The sequence below is a fragment of the Typopeltis vanoorti genome, chromosome 24 (genome assembly GCF_054136105.1).
Source record: "Typopeltis vanoorti isolate ZY-2024b chromosome 24, IOZ_Tvanoo_1.0, whole genome shotgun sequence".
NCBI classification, from domain to species: domain Eukaryota; kingdom Metazoa; phylum Arthropoda; class Arachnida; order Uropygi; family Thelyphonidae; genus Typopeltis; species Typopeltis vanoorti.
In genome coordinates, this window is record NC_143572.1 from 2663956 (window position 1) to 2681807 (window position 17852).

General features: G+C 38.1%; 1 protein-coding gene across 5 annotated transcripts in view; it reads right to left on the reverse strand.

Moving 5' to 3' along the window:
* LOC150092889 (beta-1,4-glucuronyltransferase 1-like) overlaps positions 1-17852 on the reverse strand; it is an 84686-nt gene that overhangs the window by 9113 nt on the left and 57721 nt on the right. For 4 of the 5 annotated variants that reach the window (XM_090413696.1, XM_090413697.1, XM_090413695.1 and 1 more), the window contains one exon: positions 1881-3187. In XM_090413696.1, coding sequence (XP_090269822.1) covers positions 1881-3095 — 1215 coding nt within the window. In that variant the 5' untranslated portion in view covers positions 3096-3187. Of the gene's footprint in view, positions 1-1880; positions 3188-10546; positions 10564-17852 lie in introns of those variants that run through there. The other variant, XM_090413700.1, reaches the window with a different exon arrangement.

Genomic DNA, 17852 nt, shown 5'->3' on the forward strand with positions numbered 1-17852 from the left:
CGCCAGTTCTGGCTCTAACGCTGTGAATTAGTGTTTTTAGGGTACTGTTGAGATGGATGATGGTGTAACTGTTTGTGTAAATATCTCCTATATGTATGGCTTTCTATAAACAGAAAAATATAAAGGAACCATCTGGATTAGCCATGTGATTAGTGTATCCAGGAAGGGAGACAGTCATTAGCTTCCTGTTCCATTGTGAAGTGGATTTGGATTTTAGGGTGTTGACTATTTAAATGTACTAAAAATGAATTCAATGTCTGGACTATGTGGCCAAATAGCAAACACCTCATCAACATAGCATAGCCAAACCACTGGTTTGAGAGTGGTTCTATGTAGAAACTGGCTAAAGGGGGAGCCCACTGCTGTCTCATCTAGTTGTTCTTCCCTTTCCTTGCAAAATAACCTGCATGTAAATGTACTGTACATTTGTAAATAGTTCAAATATATCTAGGGGGGAGGATGTGACTAGCAAATTAAAGGTTTCAGTTAACAGTACATTTGTAAATAGTGAAGTAATATCAAAATTAATCATTAACTTTTGGCGGGTTAAGATTGTTACTGAAGTTTTAAAATTGCACTTATGCTTTTAATGTTAAGTTTCCATGTACATTTCTTAAAAATATTCAAGTTTCATAATATTTGCAGCCCCAGGACGAGATTACAAATGGAAGCCCACATAACATACGTCTAAATCAAGATAACAAACTTAAAATATGTTCTATCCTCCTTGATAAATACACCTTCCTAACGACAAACTTGGCAAAATGTAATCATTTTTGTACACGTCCTGGATGAGTAATAAAATAGAGATATACATAATTCATAAGTTATTCCATAAATATTTTTTTCTGGCCTCCATTTCAGCAAAATCACTGTTGCTATAAAATTAAGATTTTCACATAATCTATTAAATATAAAAAAACGTAAATTATGTTTAATGAATCCCAAGTGACAGAGGCACCCATGTTCCTATCATGTAGAGTGGCTGCACTGCCATTGTCATGACCCACACGAATGCGTGATTGGCAGACTTGGGTGCATTCAGATGTTCTAGTTTTCATTTGTTATATTCCATACATATATTCCAGGCAGCCCCCTCCCCCCCCCCCATGAAATTGCTAAATGCATGGATATTATAATAAAATAGTCCTGAAAATTATTATACAACTGAAAAAGATTTATTAAACCTGAAATTCTTCATTTAATATTTTTAATTCCTCTTCATAGCGAAGACTTCAATGAATCGAGGTTAAAGGTTTTACTAAAGATAATTTTACTAAAGAAAATATGCTTTAGATTTGGAAAACAAATGCAGCTACTTTACATACAGAGCATGGTTTATGGCAGCAAAAAATTAACGTTTTGAAAAAGTCTTTTTAAATTAGCAACAGACTGTTTGTGATGCTATAAAGAGACATTTCCTATCGTCGTTCTGTTGAAAATTTTGACTGCCTGACCATCCTTAATTTGCACTCCAGAAAGATCATTTTCTGATATAAGTAAAAAATTATTTTTAAATTCACCAGATCCGTAAAAAATAATTAAGATCTTCGGATAATAATCTAAGATGATTAGGTTTTGCTTAGTGTGTGCATAATTAATATTTATGAATAAAATTTTGTAGTATTAATGAATATTACATTTTTATCTCTACATCCTTTGCTATTTGTATTTTTATTTATTTCTTAAAGAAATAGAAAAAGATGAGATTAAGTTTACCATTAACATTGGGCTGGTCATTTTCAAACGAGGAAACTGGTGTGAAGATCAGTATTAAAAGAAACTGGTAGATAAACAAAACTGCAGTTTTGTCTTAGTTTTAAAACGTGCAAATACCGATTGCAAGTGAAATACGTACATTTTGGAAATACGCAACTCACCTGAGACATTTTATCCTTCTTCCCATCCCAAGTTAGCTTTTCTTCATACAGAGGTTCATTGTTGGTTCCTATGTATATAGGTTCCCAGGCTGTACGTGGTCGCTGACGCTTGGTTACTTGAAATACTGACAAGGTGTTTTCTGGTGGCATAAGCTTCACCCATTCCTCTCTGCGAGGAAAATGTTGACAAGGATCACACACCCATTTATGGAAAAATATTGCTTTATTCTTTCGGAGAAGCATTACAAGATCTTTCTTTGTCTCTGGTGGATCAAAGTTCTTGTCCACTTCAAAGATGGGTAACACATATACATGAGGATTACGAGGAGCCGGAGTACTTTCTTCGATTTCTCGTTCAATTAGTTTTAAGAAAAGAGGAATAACGTTCGCACTCGGATAGAGCTCAATGTCTGAAGCAAGCACATATTGAGTTCTGGCTTGAAGGCGTGCCACGTTTCTGGCCACGTTAATTGGATAGGGAATCCTCTTTGCTTTTCGGAACAAAGAGGTCAAATTCAGCGATTCCATTCCTGCAGAGCAGTTCATGTTATCTACTGCTGCTTCAATCCTAGGGAGACGAATATCTTTAGGTTCGGGGCCGAATTGCTTTTCATAGATGAAATGCCAACTGACGTTCTGTAGAACGCACGAGTGCCCACACTGACGCAGGAAAAGTATTTTACGGGTTGCCACAGAGAAATCTGTGCCAGGACAATAAACTGCTACAGACACAGGACCTTGCCATCTTCGACACAACTGTTGAGCGTGGTGCAAATATTCATAAGTTCCTTGTGTTGTTAGAGTCACGCTGGAATTATACGCAGGTGGAATTGCTTCAGCTGGAATGTAGTTCTTAATAATGATAAAACTGTCTCGAGTTTCTACTTCCCACTCCAGTCTTTGACCGCTTGTAAAAAGTTTGTCATTGGTAGAATCTCCCTTCGTGAACCGCTCTGTTGCTGACGAAGGTGATAACACAGCTTGTTCATGTAAAGTTGTTGACAGATTTTTCAGTTTTTCATTACTGGGACTCTTGTCCGTTTGCGGCAGTTGAACATTAGGAGCTATCGTGGGTCCCACAATCACAACACATGGTGTAGGGGCGCGATAAGTCACTTGATAACTGAATATATTAAACACGGCTAATAACACGTTAAACACGAGGAAGACGAAGGCAAACAGGCGGGTATCTGTTCGACAGGGCAAAGTGGCCATCAGAGGAGGCTACCGCCGTCACACGCTAACAACTCTGTAAAATCCTGATGCAGGACGACGGCAGGACAGAACACCGAGAAGGTATCTGTCACCTAGAATAACAGAAAAAGGTGAAATTACTTTTGCTATAGTTCAAACAGAAACTTAGTCAATATTCACTATTGCGAAATCTTATTAAAAATATTATTAACCTAATCTCTCGGTGGAAGAGGTTGGTCAAATTAACAGAAAAAATTATATCTTATATCCAGTGTTTTAAGGGGTGAGAGGGAAAGAATAAGAATATATTGGAAATTTATTTTTCATTTGGTTAGACTATAATAAATTTAGTTTAATCCTTTAAGCAAACAAAGTTTGCACCTGAAAATATCTTCAGGACTGGGGTAAGGTAGTGCAATTCCGAGCAAAGGTGGACTGAGCTCTCATCACTCCTTGTCTCAGTATCTCCCATAATGCAAAGCACATCTCCTTGCAGACAGGTATACTGCTATGCATTATACTGATCCATCTGAAAGGCGGGTGATTAATGTGTCGAGATGTGCCTTTCAGATAGATCACTATCTTTTTCCATTTACAGAAAGTCAACACACACACACACACACACACACACACAGGAAGATACCTACATAAACAATCGCATCATCAGTCCAACAGTATGGCATTTTAAAACCACACAGAGCAATTTGTTCTAACGATACAGCTCTGACCACAGAACTCAAATATCTGCGCCATACGTTCTTAGCCAACGGCTACAATCCCGACAAAATAGATAAAATACTACACAGCCCCATTACTCCTCCCTCCCCTAATGGGGCTGTGTAGTATTTTATCTATTTTGTCGGGATCTAACCGCCTGTAAAACTAGCAACTGTGATCTGCTCGGCTTAGGATAAACTTCACCCTTCAACACACCCAGGAGGTATGAAGTTCCCTGTGACTTGGCCTACTATGAACAAACAAAGATCAGTTAACTGCCTGGAAGAAAATAAAAAATACATTCGCTACTGTTACTATGGCAAGTCAGGCCTGGCAGACCACGTTTTGGATACTCCTTCACACAGGATTAGATGGAAAACAACAAATGTGCTATTTAGGAGTTGTTACAGATCTGAAAGATTATTTTTTGAGTCAGCAATGGCTCTGAAGAATTCTAACCTGAACAAGTATGGTTGCATTAATTTGCCAAAAATTTGGGAGACTGCCATCCTAAGAGCAAATCCCACATAGCTATAATGATTTTTCCCCCTAACATTAGAGAGCGCCATAAATAGGACTTGAGATCTTTTGTACACTGCAACTTTATTGTTTCACTTACTCACTGTCGCGTGTACAAGTGTGTTGTGCTCTGAGGATGTTGGTTTGAAATTCAGCGAAATATAAGCAGTTAATAAAACAACTTTTGATTAAATTGTTTGGTGTTTTTAATACCATTAAAAACTTAGGTCATGAATAAGATGCTTTTTACGAATGCGTGATTGGCAGAAAGGAGAAACTTACTAGAAAGGAGAACGGCATAAAACGCAGAACAGTTTTATTTTATTTAAGACGAACCTAGCAACTGTTTCTAAGGGTTCATTCTACTTAGATCATACGAAAATCCAAAACAGTCATGTCCAGAAGTTGCCTTTCGTAAGTGAACTACCGATCAGTTGGCTTTTATTCTTCTCACCCCTTAAATTGTGATTTTAATACCTAACGGTATTTCACTGTACATGTTACCAACCATAGCCCAGTGTGTGCGCGGTTCTTAAACATACGTCTACTGATGCACGAATAAGGGAAATGTCAACAGAAAAATAATGTGACATCCTTACATCAGGTAGGTTTTCAAGTTAATCGGCAGGAACCTTTCTGTGAGTCGTTATATACTGTTAACTTCGATTATCATGTTGCCTAGAAAATACTTATTTGCTTTAAATATTTAAAACTAATGTATTACCCTAAAATCGCTGGATTTTAATCTCTAGCAATGCACCTATATTGACGGGACATATTAGCTTGCAATTTTTTCAGCCCGAAGTATATAACTTGACACTTTGCTACACTGAACTGTTAACAATTATCCTTTGCTCATAATGTCACTTTATTCAAGTAATCCTGCAGATCTCCATATCGCAGTTATTATTGCTCTTCCTAAATTAGTATCATCAGCAAATACCTGAATATTTCTCATCGAGTCATTTTCTATATCTTTAATGTACAAGTTACCATGCAGCATTCTGTTAAATGCTTTTGCGAAGTACGATTTCATAGCGTAGCCATTCCTTTATCCAACTGAGTGTCACTTTATATATCGCTTGGGATCCTGCGAACGCCATGACAAATGGTTTTGTCAAAAGGCACTGCCTTTGTACATTCTCGTAACACATTGTTCAAGATCCCATCTAATCGCCCCTATTCGCATTCTACAATATTCTAAGCACTTCTACAGTTCATATACTGTTATTCTCACATTGGTTCGGTCCCTGTTGTTGTGTACTGTCTGTAACTGGATGATAAAAACTGGCCACATGATCGCTCAGAATTGAAGCGATCATGTGGCCAGTTTCTTCCGGTTTTGATACCCTCATACCACTGCATTTATTAAAGAAATTCTCCTATAGTCATTTCTTTTATTCTCCACACAAGGCACCAACTCCAAAACTAATTATAAACACTTAAAAAGCTACACTTACTTTACAAGCACTATTATTAAATATGAGTGCGCATATTAACTTTGACAAATGCGTAGGAATTTTAAGTACTATTTGAGAAACTTTGCACTGAAAAACAAGGCATATTAATACATTTTTAAACGATGTAAATATGGAACATAAATAAACATTATTCGAAACATGCGAAATGTTCGTTTCTTAATTTTATCTAAAATGCATTGATTTTAATAAATTGTATTCGTATACATTTTCGATAACATCGGCATAGTTAATTTAAAAATGAGGAGGAATGATAAAAATCAGTTTGAATATTCCTAAGATTGAGTGTAGGCGCCGAAGTCTTAATAAACAGCAAAACAATAAGATACATGGAATGACCTATTATTTACAAGCGATAATCACATACGCAGCTCTAACTTAAACATAAGAAATGATTTCAATAGAATATTCAGTGTAGGGTATTGTGGTCAGTGGCGCACCCGGGGGGGGGATGGGACCCTGGGCCCTCCAAAAGAAAAAAAAAACACTAGAAAACTTTCCAAAAATCTTTTCCTAATTAAAATTCATGTCTTCTATTTTCTATACTACGTATGAATTAGCGGTCGCATAAGGTGGGAATACCCTGTTAGCTCTCGGGAATCACGGCCACTGTGAACGTAAGGCGAACGAAGTAATGCTCGGGCGGACCGAGCGCTTCGTTTGCCCGAGCCGGACCAGAGGAGATCATCATGAGTTTCATGTATTGGTGATCACTGCAGATGCTCAGTCATACGTCGTATGCAATGCGTAGTGTCTATTCTCAAATCGTCTACTCAACCCCCCCCCTCCTCCCAAGATTAAATCTCGAGTGCGCCACTAATTGTGGTGATGAACAACCCTCAGAACACGAAACAAATTTCGCGACACGTATGTATTAGTTAATATTAAAATATTAACTACCAATTGTAATTAAAAATATAGCATTTACCTTAAAAATATTACTAGAGGTACTCTTGAAACATTCGTCGACAACACTGCACTGAATCTAGTATTATACCCTTCCACGGATTTGTCACAAATGAACAACTGATTAGACGTCATTCGTAATACATCAATGCATTTAGAATAATTTAATACGCAAAATAATTGAAGGTCGTTGTCTATATTACTGAAGCCACTGAGTGAATGTATTGCCTCAGAATTGCGTACACGATATTTGCGATGAAAAGTTATTGCACACCTCCATATGAGAAACTCGCCTTTATAGATTCCGCTCGTCATAACAGTCAAGGGGTGTGGTTGTTACCGGTTGTGCTATTTGGAAACTATTATTACTTCTTAGATATATGTTAGTATTTTTTTTTGTTTTTTTTTTCCCCAAAAAAAAAGAAGAAGAAGAAAAAAAAACGTGCCATGTCAGTACAAGACCGGCTTTAGTTAAAAAGCATTTTTTATATCGATCCCTTTCATACAGAGAAAGAAAGCTTAGATTTCTTTCTCTGTATGAAACTCTGTATACAAACCCGGTAGATAAAATTTTATCTACCGGGTTTGCGTTTAATACCAGGAAAAAAAAAAAAACTGAAAAGTCAAAGATTCTTCGCATCCTAGAGAGGATTCGAAACGCCATGCCTTTCCATTCAAAAGTCAAGGATGATACTGACTGAGACACGGAGCTCTGTGACTATGCAATATGCAAATTTTGTATTTTGTAAATAGGAAAAGAGATCAGCAGTTGTGTCGAAAGTAACTGATTTTTTTTACGCCGAACAGCGAGCGGGAGGAAAGAGATTACAGCACTTCAGTGGGAGAGGATGATAGCCAGAGATCACCATGGCATGCTGATATCACCGCCTCAGCTGTTTCGGCCATGCTTACAAAACTATGTTGGCAGTACCTATTGATATCTGAGGAATGGTTGCGAAGATTTTAGAAACGTTGGCAAGAACTTGCATAGAAAAATGGGCTAACAGATAAGCTGCACTTTACAAGGAACAGCACAGGTTTACTAAAGGGAGGTCACGCCTGAGTTGGATAAAGGTAATGGATACACTATGATACTGTTGGACTTTGCTAAGGTATGTAATAGGAAACTGCATAAAAGGCTGCTGCATAAACTGGAAAATATGGGATTGGGATATGAACTACCGATTGGATAAGTAGAGTTGCTAACAGACGGGTATCAGAAAGTTGTATTATGGGAGGGAATGAATCTGCTAGATTTAGGTGACCAGGGATTGGTCCTTGGACCATTGTTGTGATGACGATACTGGGCAGGAACTGACAGGACACGTTCATTTGTTTGCTAAATAATGCAAAGATAGGCAGAACAATTATGGATGCCACTGATACATAGACTGCTTACAGAATGATTTGAATTGGTTTGAACTTCGAGTTCACAGCCAATGCAACTTAGCAAAAGCTGCGAAACTCATTATTTTGTTTCGATACGACCTCACCTGGAAATACTCTGCGCAGGTTTCCTTGGTCCAGAGAAACTGTGGAAAGGATGCGAAGAAGAGTTAAAAAAAAAAAAAAAAAAAAAAAAAAAAAGATGGTATCGGGATTATGGAACGTACATTATGACGACAGATTGAGAGTATGCGGATTGCGCACGCTGATAGACGGAGAAATAGGTGCAATATGACGGAAGTTTATAAACTTCTGAAAGGGTTTATAGAATATTGATATTTTCTATCATATGGAAACGGAAAGAGGACAACGGGGGGGGGGCATCTGTGGAAGTTAAGAAAGGGGCGAAAATAAATTTCTCTCTCTCACAGAAAGGAGTGAGCGCATCTAGTGTGAATGCGTTTAAGAGGCAGGACAGCAGGTGTGTGTGGGGGCTTCCCTCCCTGGAGGTGTCTGATAATAATTACGATGCCTTTAAAGTTTGTAATACAATGCCCAAACGTAATATAATAACCTCCCGATATGCATTCCTTAGTTCAATAAGGTTTCTTCCCCAATCGTCATATAACTGGAGACCCGTTTCATCTCATGCCAGCCACTGAATTACAAACGCTTATTTAATACCGCAGAAATCAGTGGTTTACGTATAGGCATGCAAATAATGGTTTATCACCTATGTGGTTGGATGGACCTCAATCCGTTCTGAGAGGCTCTGTCTTAATCACTAGGTTGCAGACAATTTTTAGGTGATATATTTCTCTCTGGTCTTTATTAATTTCAACTAAAACCAGGGGCATGGGACGTTTGTCTGCATGGTACATGCGCGAAACTTTCATAGGTTTTAAGCCTTGTGACTTGAGATCAGTGGCTATTTCCTCTGATGATATTGTTTCCACTAGACCTCTAATTACCACCTTTAAATTTTTCTCGCTTTTTAGCTGGAATATATGATATGGAATTTTCATCTCGTCCATAAATTTAGTGAGTCGACGGTAGTCCGATGCTCCTTCTAGTTGAATGCGGACACCTTCATCTGAATGTTTAGCAGAAGTGAACTTGATTTCGGTGTTCTTCATCACCTCCACTATTGTCGACCATTTGTCTTTAGATCTTAGAATCACTGGTGGAATTCTTTCTTTAGGCTGAGCCGTTGTGTTCCCTGAAGCTGCTCTTACAACGGGCTGTACTGATGTTTCCATCTGTGCTATCCTATCTTTGGGTTGAGCCTCTGCTTCCGCTGTTGTTTCAGGTTCTGAAGCTGGAGATTCCTTCTTACGGTTTTTTCTACTGACCACCTGATAGTCTGTAGTCATCTGAGTCCACTAGGAGTTGGCCGATCGCTGGCGAAATATCTCCCCAGTGTTATCTTGAGAAGTGCTGGAAAATGGATCAGAGGGTTGGTAGTCCTCTGATTCAACCTCTGTTATTTGGTGGATTGCTACCTTTCCTGGCCATTTCCTTTGCAGTAGGCCTCCTAAATGCTTGAAGACTGCCAATAGCTGCTTGAAGTCGAGCTCATCATACGAGTGTCCATGATTTGGCCTAATTTGTGATTAGAAAGAGAGAATAGAGATTGCTCAGGTGTCCCGAGCAGGTTACAGGTAATCCTGTGGACTTTTGAGGGTGCACTAGCAAATCCCGTAGATACTCTCAGGTGTCTACCAGCAATAAAATACAACTAGCTGTCCTACAGTAGGGAAAAGGAGTGTCACGAATTCACTTGGCCACAGATTGAAATCCTACCTCCCTATAAAACCATAAATCCACCACTGGTCCTCATCGCGGGTGGGGCCTGCCGGCCGTTAGACCTCTTGCATGTTTCATGCAGAGGGGGAGACAGTAGAAAACAAACTGTCTGCGCCAGAGCAATGCGCGATTCGTGAAAAACCTTGTAAACAAACTAATCAGGCCCAGTCTAAAATAATACGTCCGTTCATATCAAAAGCCCGTCAACACTCTTCCCATTACTCACGAGAGATCAAAAGTCTTATTATATTGTTTTATACGCTTAGATAAGCAATCGGAGTTATTTTACCACTGATTAAACACCGGGATATCTCATATTTTTAAAAAACAGATCTCCTGTTTTCAAAATCGTGGCTCCATCCAGACTCACAATAAGCCCGATATGAATTCCGAAAAATCTTTTGTTTATTCCATTGGGATTAACACTGTTGACGATTACTGACAACAAGCATTCTTAAATGGTTGCCTAGAACAGTGCTTCCCAAACTTCTGGATGCAGGGCCCCCTTTGCAAAAATTAAAATATTCCACGGCCCCCATCGAAAAAAATCGTAATAGAGATATATTATTATTATATTTATTGTATTTATATTCAATTCAAAACATACACAGCGAATATTGCAAAAATCAAATGCATATATTACATTTTTTTGCCTCTTACCGTTTGGTTCTGAAGACGATGCGGGCTGTTCTGGTAAAATATGGAATACTGTCCTTTTTTTGAGTCTGTTTCTGCTTCTTCTGATTGTTCGCGGGATTTTTTTATTTTTTTTTATCAGCCACTTATCCATCTCAGGGTTAAATTTTTTAACGTAGAATAGATCAAATAATACACCACTTACCAATACTGGCACACCACAGACTGATAACATGAAATTAGTGAATATTACCTGAATACGGGAATGCCCGGACCAGGAACATTTTTCACTTTTGTGACTTTTCTCCTTTTACGGTAATTAAGCCTAACGCGAAACAGACAGCAAAGGCAGTCTGTTTATTAAAACGTGCATATGATTGGTGCGGTATTAACAAAAGATCGCACAACTGAAAGATAAAAGCATAGCTGACAATTGAGTTGAAATGCTAACTCTCTTCAACCGAATTCCATGTGAAACTGCCATAACATTCATTATATATATATATATATAATTAATAACAGTAGTTTTTAGTTAGATACTGTGTTTGCCCATGCAACATATGGTTTTGTTTCAGTCTATACAGCATAGTTTCTGTATGAGGGGACATGTGATTCATTAATTAGTGTGTTTTTATCACAGTTGTCTCTAATTGCGCTATTTGTTGAGAAATATATTACACAGACTCCTCATACCTTATTCACTGGCATAATAAAAGTACTTGTTTTTATTGCCTCTGCAGTATAGTGGCTGTTAGGGAAGGTGTTGTTTACCACTGCAAACAAGTTACTATCTCCCCACATGAACTTGTTTAAGCTTTTTTTCATGTGTGAAGTATATGCGAAACTTTTATTGGTAACAGAAAACTAGCTAGGATGACAGTGATAATATAAAACGAGTTTTGATATGTATATAAAGTCAATATCAACAGTCCCTGATTACGAACGCATTATGAAAGGGAGACAGAAAGATTTGGAACTTCCCTGGAGAGCATTCGAAGTAAATACAATTAACGACTACTTTGAAATGAAACATATGAATAAGTAATATTTACTAATATTCATTAAGCGCCGAAATTCGAAGGAAGAAGCAAAGTTTGTGAATCAACACCAATGTGTGAATTTTTCCATTAAAATATAAAAGATAACAAAAAAGAAATAATAAAAGTTAAATACGTTTCTTTTAAAATAAAAAAAATCTACTTAGTCTTAAAACATTTTAAATTTGTTTTCATTATTTCACGGCCCCCCCCTCAACAAAACCTACGTCCCCCAAGGGGGGCCGCGGCCCACAGTTTGGGAAGCGCTGGCCTAGAACACGTGGTGACGCACGTGACCAAGTCTTTTGCATATACGCTGCGTAAGCGAGGTTTACGTATATCTGCATAAAGGCTTCTAATTCAGTACATCCATATGCAACAGTGTTGCGGTCCATTTCTAAACGAATAGGGGGGTGAGAAATATAATTAGATATTAAGAGCAAAGTAATAAACGAGAAATAAAAATGGTATTTTGCAGAAAACGTGGCATCGCTTCCCAGTTTGATCAATAAAAAGAAAGGATGAATGGTGATGGAGAGGAAAGTTAGAAGAGCGAAGTTGAGCATTTGCTCTCACTTCCTCCCGTTTTCGTTATTATCATTATTTCCATGGTGCCAATAGAATCTGTCCTTAAGAAATAATTTTGAAACATGAACTTATTGTAGCATATTTTACTTACGTCCCCCCCCCCCAGCAAAACTCCTTGTAGCAGTTTATACATCAGTACCTTTGCTCTCCTGAACCGGAATTTAACGTTGAAGTTCTTGTGTTTTGTCCCCAATTATTAAATATTCTTTAGTTATTCGCTACGAGTATCTAAAGCATTACTTCACAGTCCGCTAGTCTGTTATTAATGCATAGATTTGTTATTGCCATACTCATCCGGAAATGTAGTGTAACATAAGTGGGATGCAATGTTTTCCCCATAAGCAAGATTCTCTCATTATACATTCGATGAAGATTAAGCAAGTTCAATTATTCATTTCTTTTCGCGCCAAAACAGCAATGATGGTAACGAGGTTTGGTGAGGCTCTCACAAAGAAAGGTACTTTTTTTTTTTGGCTCAGGTACCTGGAGCTGCTATTGTAGCTAAGCCTCTGTTTTCAGTACTAAGATATAAGATATAAAATTCGAAGACTGAAAATGTAAATGGCTATGAGTTAACCTGAATTACAGTCGAAGCATCTGACGCTGTAAGGCCCATGCATTCCGTGTTGATTGCGTGCGTTCTTCTAACCAGTTTTGCGGAAGCAAAAGATCTTCCACCTTCGGATGCGAAACTTCCGAAGGTGGAAGATCTTTTGGTGGAAGATATAAGGGTTTATTCAGATGAATAAACCCTTATGTTATTCGCATTCTAGATGGGATTCGAACCCAAATCCTTCCAAAAGAGGGACTCCGACTAAGCTACGGCGACTAAGAATTTAAACTGCTAGAACATCCGTAGCATAGTCGGTTTCGACGATGCCTTTTGGTTGTAAAGACTTAACTTCTAATCCTATCTAAGACACGAAGAACCTTCATCAGGGCTTTTCCGAAGGTGAATTAGCAGGTGTCATGCAGCGGTGAAAGGTTTTTCACCTCCTCCTCAGGAAACTCGGGTTTTTCATTCTGCAAATATAAACATAGAGGTCAGTATCGAAATAAGAACTACATCTTATTCCATCGGATTTGGTTTTGAATGCCTGCACGGTAGGGGGTTTGCGCGTGGGTATAAAACAGGAAAGAAAAGAAATGCTAGTACGAGGGAGGGGTATATGCCTCATGTTCTCTTTCTCTCTCTCTCGATTCGAGTGCAGCAGGGAACGTTACGCGTCACTGAACTCATAGTTCTTTCTACCACCGACTAGCGCTGTGATCGGTCACACGAGCGCAGTACACGAATAGTCCAGAATGGAGGCTGTTATGTTACGAAGCAGAGAGTAGCGACTGGGTTTTTTACCGCGGAAGATGCGAGTCTAATGCGAATTCACACTCGTCTGAAATATATGTATGGCGATTGTCCTATCTCACGTCAGCTTGAACACAATGATGATGCAATTGCAACATTTGGCTGGACCGATCTTCTCAATGCCGGGTATCAGAGGATGCCAGATCTGGGCTTCTGCGTCGTCCGCAAGAAGAATGCCATCTTGCAGACGACGAGGACTTGAAATAAACTGTTCGTGGCTCCGTCGTCTAAGCAAAGACGACTTACGGATAGATACCTCTCGCTCAGAGATAGCAAAAGCGTATCGAGTCATAGTGTCCCATCCCATTGCAACGAGTCAGATGAGGCTAGAAGGCCAAGGCTTGTGTCGAATTGGCACTTCTAGTTCCGCAAATGTCTGTCTGTAAAATATATATAAAGAAGTAAAATTATGCTTAAAAAATAAAAAATCCTTAATAAAGTTCTTTACTTTAAACATTGAATTAGTAATTGTTGCAATAAAAATTAAATTCACTCACAGAAATTACACCTTTCTTTCAAAAAAAAATTATACGTGATTACATGTGGAGAATACATTTTATACTAGAAATGTGTTAAAAGGGTTGGACAGCACTGGCATGGAGACAGCTGAAAAATGAGTGTTCTCGAAAGACGGTTCTCAAAATACCGATTTAAGAGCGAAAAAACGATTGCGCCAACTAAAAAACGCAGTATGTAGTAACAGATCACGTTTCGTGAAATCACCTGAATTAACTGCGAACTTCCTTTCCTATATAATGAAAGCACAAATGAATTGACGGAAAACACTCCATTATGGCATTATTTTTTTTCCTAAGTTCGTCTACCGTTCTGTTAGAGGACCTTTTACCTGTTGATTCAGTTGCATCACACGCAACTGAATCAATAGAAACATGAGTCACGAACTGTTTCGCAGCGATTCAAACGTGCTTTGGTGCAGATATATTTATTGAAAGCATATTATTCATTCCATACATGGAGTGGGAGGTTATTTCCTTTTTTAAAACAGTACCTGGAATTCCCGTCCCCATCTATGAACGCCGATGTAAACGGCTTCCATAGCGATTATACGTTCGATTCTAGTTGCCGACTAGAGGAACTTTTTCTAGGCCTTTCTTTGTCGGTTCCAGAGTTAGTAATACCCTCGTATTACATACAGTAAAACGAGGATAAGGGCCACTAGGTAGTGGCAGTTAGTTTATTTCTATCTTTCTTTCTTTATGAAGACCAGCTGCTACCTGTCTTCAAAGTTTCTTAATTTATATGAATATTTGTGGAAAGCCACATTTCAAATTAATTTACAGTTGATTCCCACGGTCTTAGAAGTATCCTTCGATGAGAGAGATTCACTATAATAAGACAAACAAAAACGAGGTGAGGATGAGGAGGTGACAAGTAATCAAAGGTCATCGTGGTTTTTAAGCTACCGGGGAAGAGGGGGAAAAGGGAAAAAAAAATATTGCGCTTAATCATTCAAGCACGTGACACCCGAATCCTTGAAAGTAGTGCGTTGTGTCACGATGCTTTTAATGAGTCATCGACAATTCAATGTTGATGCGAGTGTGACCCTTAAAAAACGATGAGACAGCTGTACACAGTGCGAGCATTCTTCGGTCTTAACTTTCACTTCTCAGCGCCGTTCTCTTTTCGGAATTCGCATTCTGTGTTGGTGGTCAGGGCCATTTCGTGCCAGGGTGAAATACGAAAATAGCCATGACGCGGCGCTCGGTACGGCAGATATGACGATTTGCATCAGCACGAGGTGGCCTGAGGTATACGTCCAGGAGGGGAGGGACACAAGTGCGGCTAACGAGTAACTCGTGTAATTTACATGTTACTCGGTAATTAATACTGAAGTGTTTACAATGCACACAAAATCCATTAATGGAAACCTATTCCTAACTGGATGTTCCCCTGGTGGCCGAGGAAGTTATCGTTTTGCGATGATTAGTTTTGTAAACTTCCCACCCCCCAACATCAATCAACAACCCCATGAAATTTGAAAACTTACATGAGTACTATGACTTTCTGTGAGGGTAGTTTTTGGGAATCATGCCGTTTTGCGTCACTTCCGGTTCAATAACCAAGGTTAGCCATGTCACACCGTGCGATGAAAATCATGTTCCAGCTCGTAGTTTATAATTAACCCTAATGCTATTGAACTGTACGTATATGTTTTCACAGTCGTGATCTTTGTTTGGTGGAATGGGGAGGCGGCTTATTTTTCTACATCTGAAAATTAAAGAAATTCTGTGTAATTAGAGCCGGTGAAGTTAATAATCAATTAGATTATCAGTGAAGTTCTTTCTTACATTGCAAAAGATAAAGATCAAAAGCTGCATTTATTTTTTGTGAGACTGCTACTCAAGAAATTAATCTTTTTCTTTGTTTAAATCAAGTGAAAAATATACTGAAATAACCAACTTCGATTTCCTAATATATTTTACAGCGTGTAATGTAAACAACAGTTTCACGAATCCTAAACCAGTCTGTCACTTTTGAGGAAACGTTTTGAAGATGAAATAAAGCTCATGCGCAAATTGTGAGCAAGTACTACGTACAAGTATTATGTACAAAGTGCAGCTAAGAAGATTTTGCGACTTGCTATTCAAACTAACACGCACATGCGAGTCCACATTTTCTACGCTCGAGTTTGAGAATTTGACACCAGGAATCTTTCTGAACAACCCTTGGAAAAGTTCTAAACCTTGCAGTTTACTACCTCGATTCCAAGCGTGCAAATTCCCAATGACTCGTACCAAGTGAACAATAAATATAATATGCATCCTATTTATAACAGTTTAACTGGCAGTATCTATTATAAGTCTGAACGTTTTTTAGCTTTAATTTCAAATAAGCATTTCAATATTAATTTTATTAACTTAAATACGCTTTGTTTCGCACACTTTAATCATTTTAGTAGCATTTTAATCTACTGAAGGAACGTAATAGCGAAAAAATCTTTATGTTGAATTAAATAATGAGTTTTAAATCTGTTTATATTACTGTACAATGGCATCAGTGTATTCAGATTATTTCAAATATAAAAGTTTTTCCAGTATATTTTATTATTATTATTTTATTATATATATTTTGTATTACTATAGTGTTAAAATATACCTAAAGTAATGTTTGGATGCCCGAAGTGTACTTACTTCGGCATTTAAAGGGCGCGTGGACCCATTAGAATTATGTCAACTATCCGAATTTAAAACGTTCTTTTCCCCCAGAAACTTAAAAGTGCATTAAAAGAAACCATATTACGTCATTGGGAATGGTATTACCGAATAGTTTTCTAATAGCACTGAAAAGAAAAGCTGACGAGCCTCGAGTGTTAAGTAGGGAACTTCCCTCCTGAAACTTTCCCCTTTGTTTCATAAGTTTAATTACCGCTGACAACCATACACGTAGCTTTAAGTGCTTTTAGCATATATCTATCTAAAATCGGTCTGCGATTTCAACGTGTAAAATACTCCACAGTATATTAGCAGCTGACAGCATGAGAATGAAACTATAAAACTATATATACCTCCCAGATGAGTCTTTGACTCCATGAAGTCTTGGAGTAATAATAATATCACCTTCGTGGAGTCGCTAGCACCTGTAAGGTTGGTGTCCTAAGACATCTGTGATGCAGATGCATCACAGATGTTGTCAGCGACATTGTCAGGCTACTTTTTACCGCAGGCACAATGTGACGAAAATAGTTATGCTTCTCCCCCCCCTCGGTTTTTCATAATTACATCATGACTCTGAAAAACATAACCTAATAAAGTCAATGCCTTAATACTTAAATTAAAGAAAAAACTAATGAATTTTTTAAAATGTAAAACATCAACGCCCTTAATGTAACTAACGATTTTCATAATTATTTAAAGGGAGAGAGGGGTGCCAATATTACGACTTCTACAGGGAACGCCACTCGATACATTTGGAAACCACTTTGATTAACTTTTTAATCGTGAAAAAAAGCAAGGTTAAAAGACAAACGCACAGTCCTGATGATTTTCAATTTAGTTATTTCGTATATAACTACTACGATCGTGCATGAGGTAGTTCATCCGAATAAGAAACGGCAGACCGCTTTTGGGACTGGTAAATAGGAACGATAACTGAAAAGTCTTAACAGGGATCAAGAAGATTGCACGATGGCAATATTATCAAATCATAACATATTTACTGCCGAAGCGAGTATTTTCATGGAACACTTTGTAGTACGTTGCTGTTTCGATGACCAGTGGGCTCTCCTCCAGTAGTTCAGAACGAATCTTAAAATATTATGACATCAAACACCATACACGCTGGAACTGCTACAAAGCTTGAATATCGAGATTAAATCAGATAA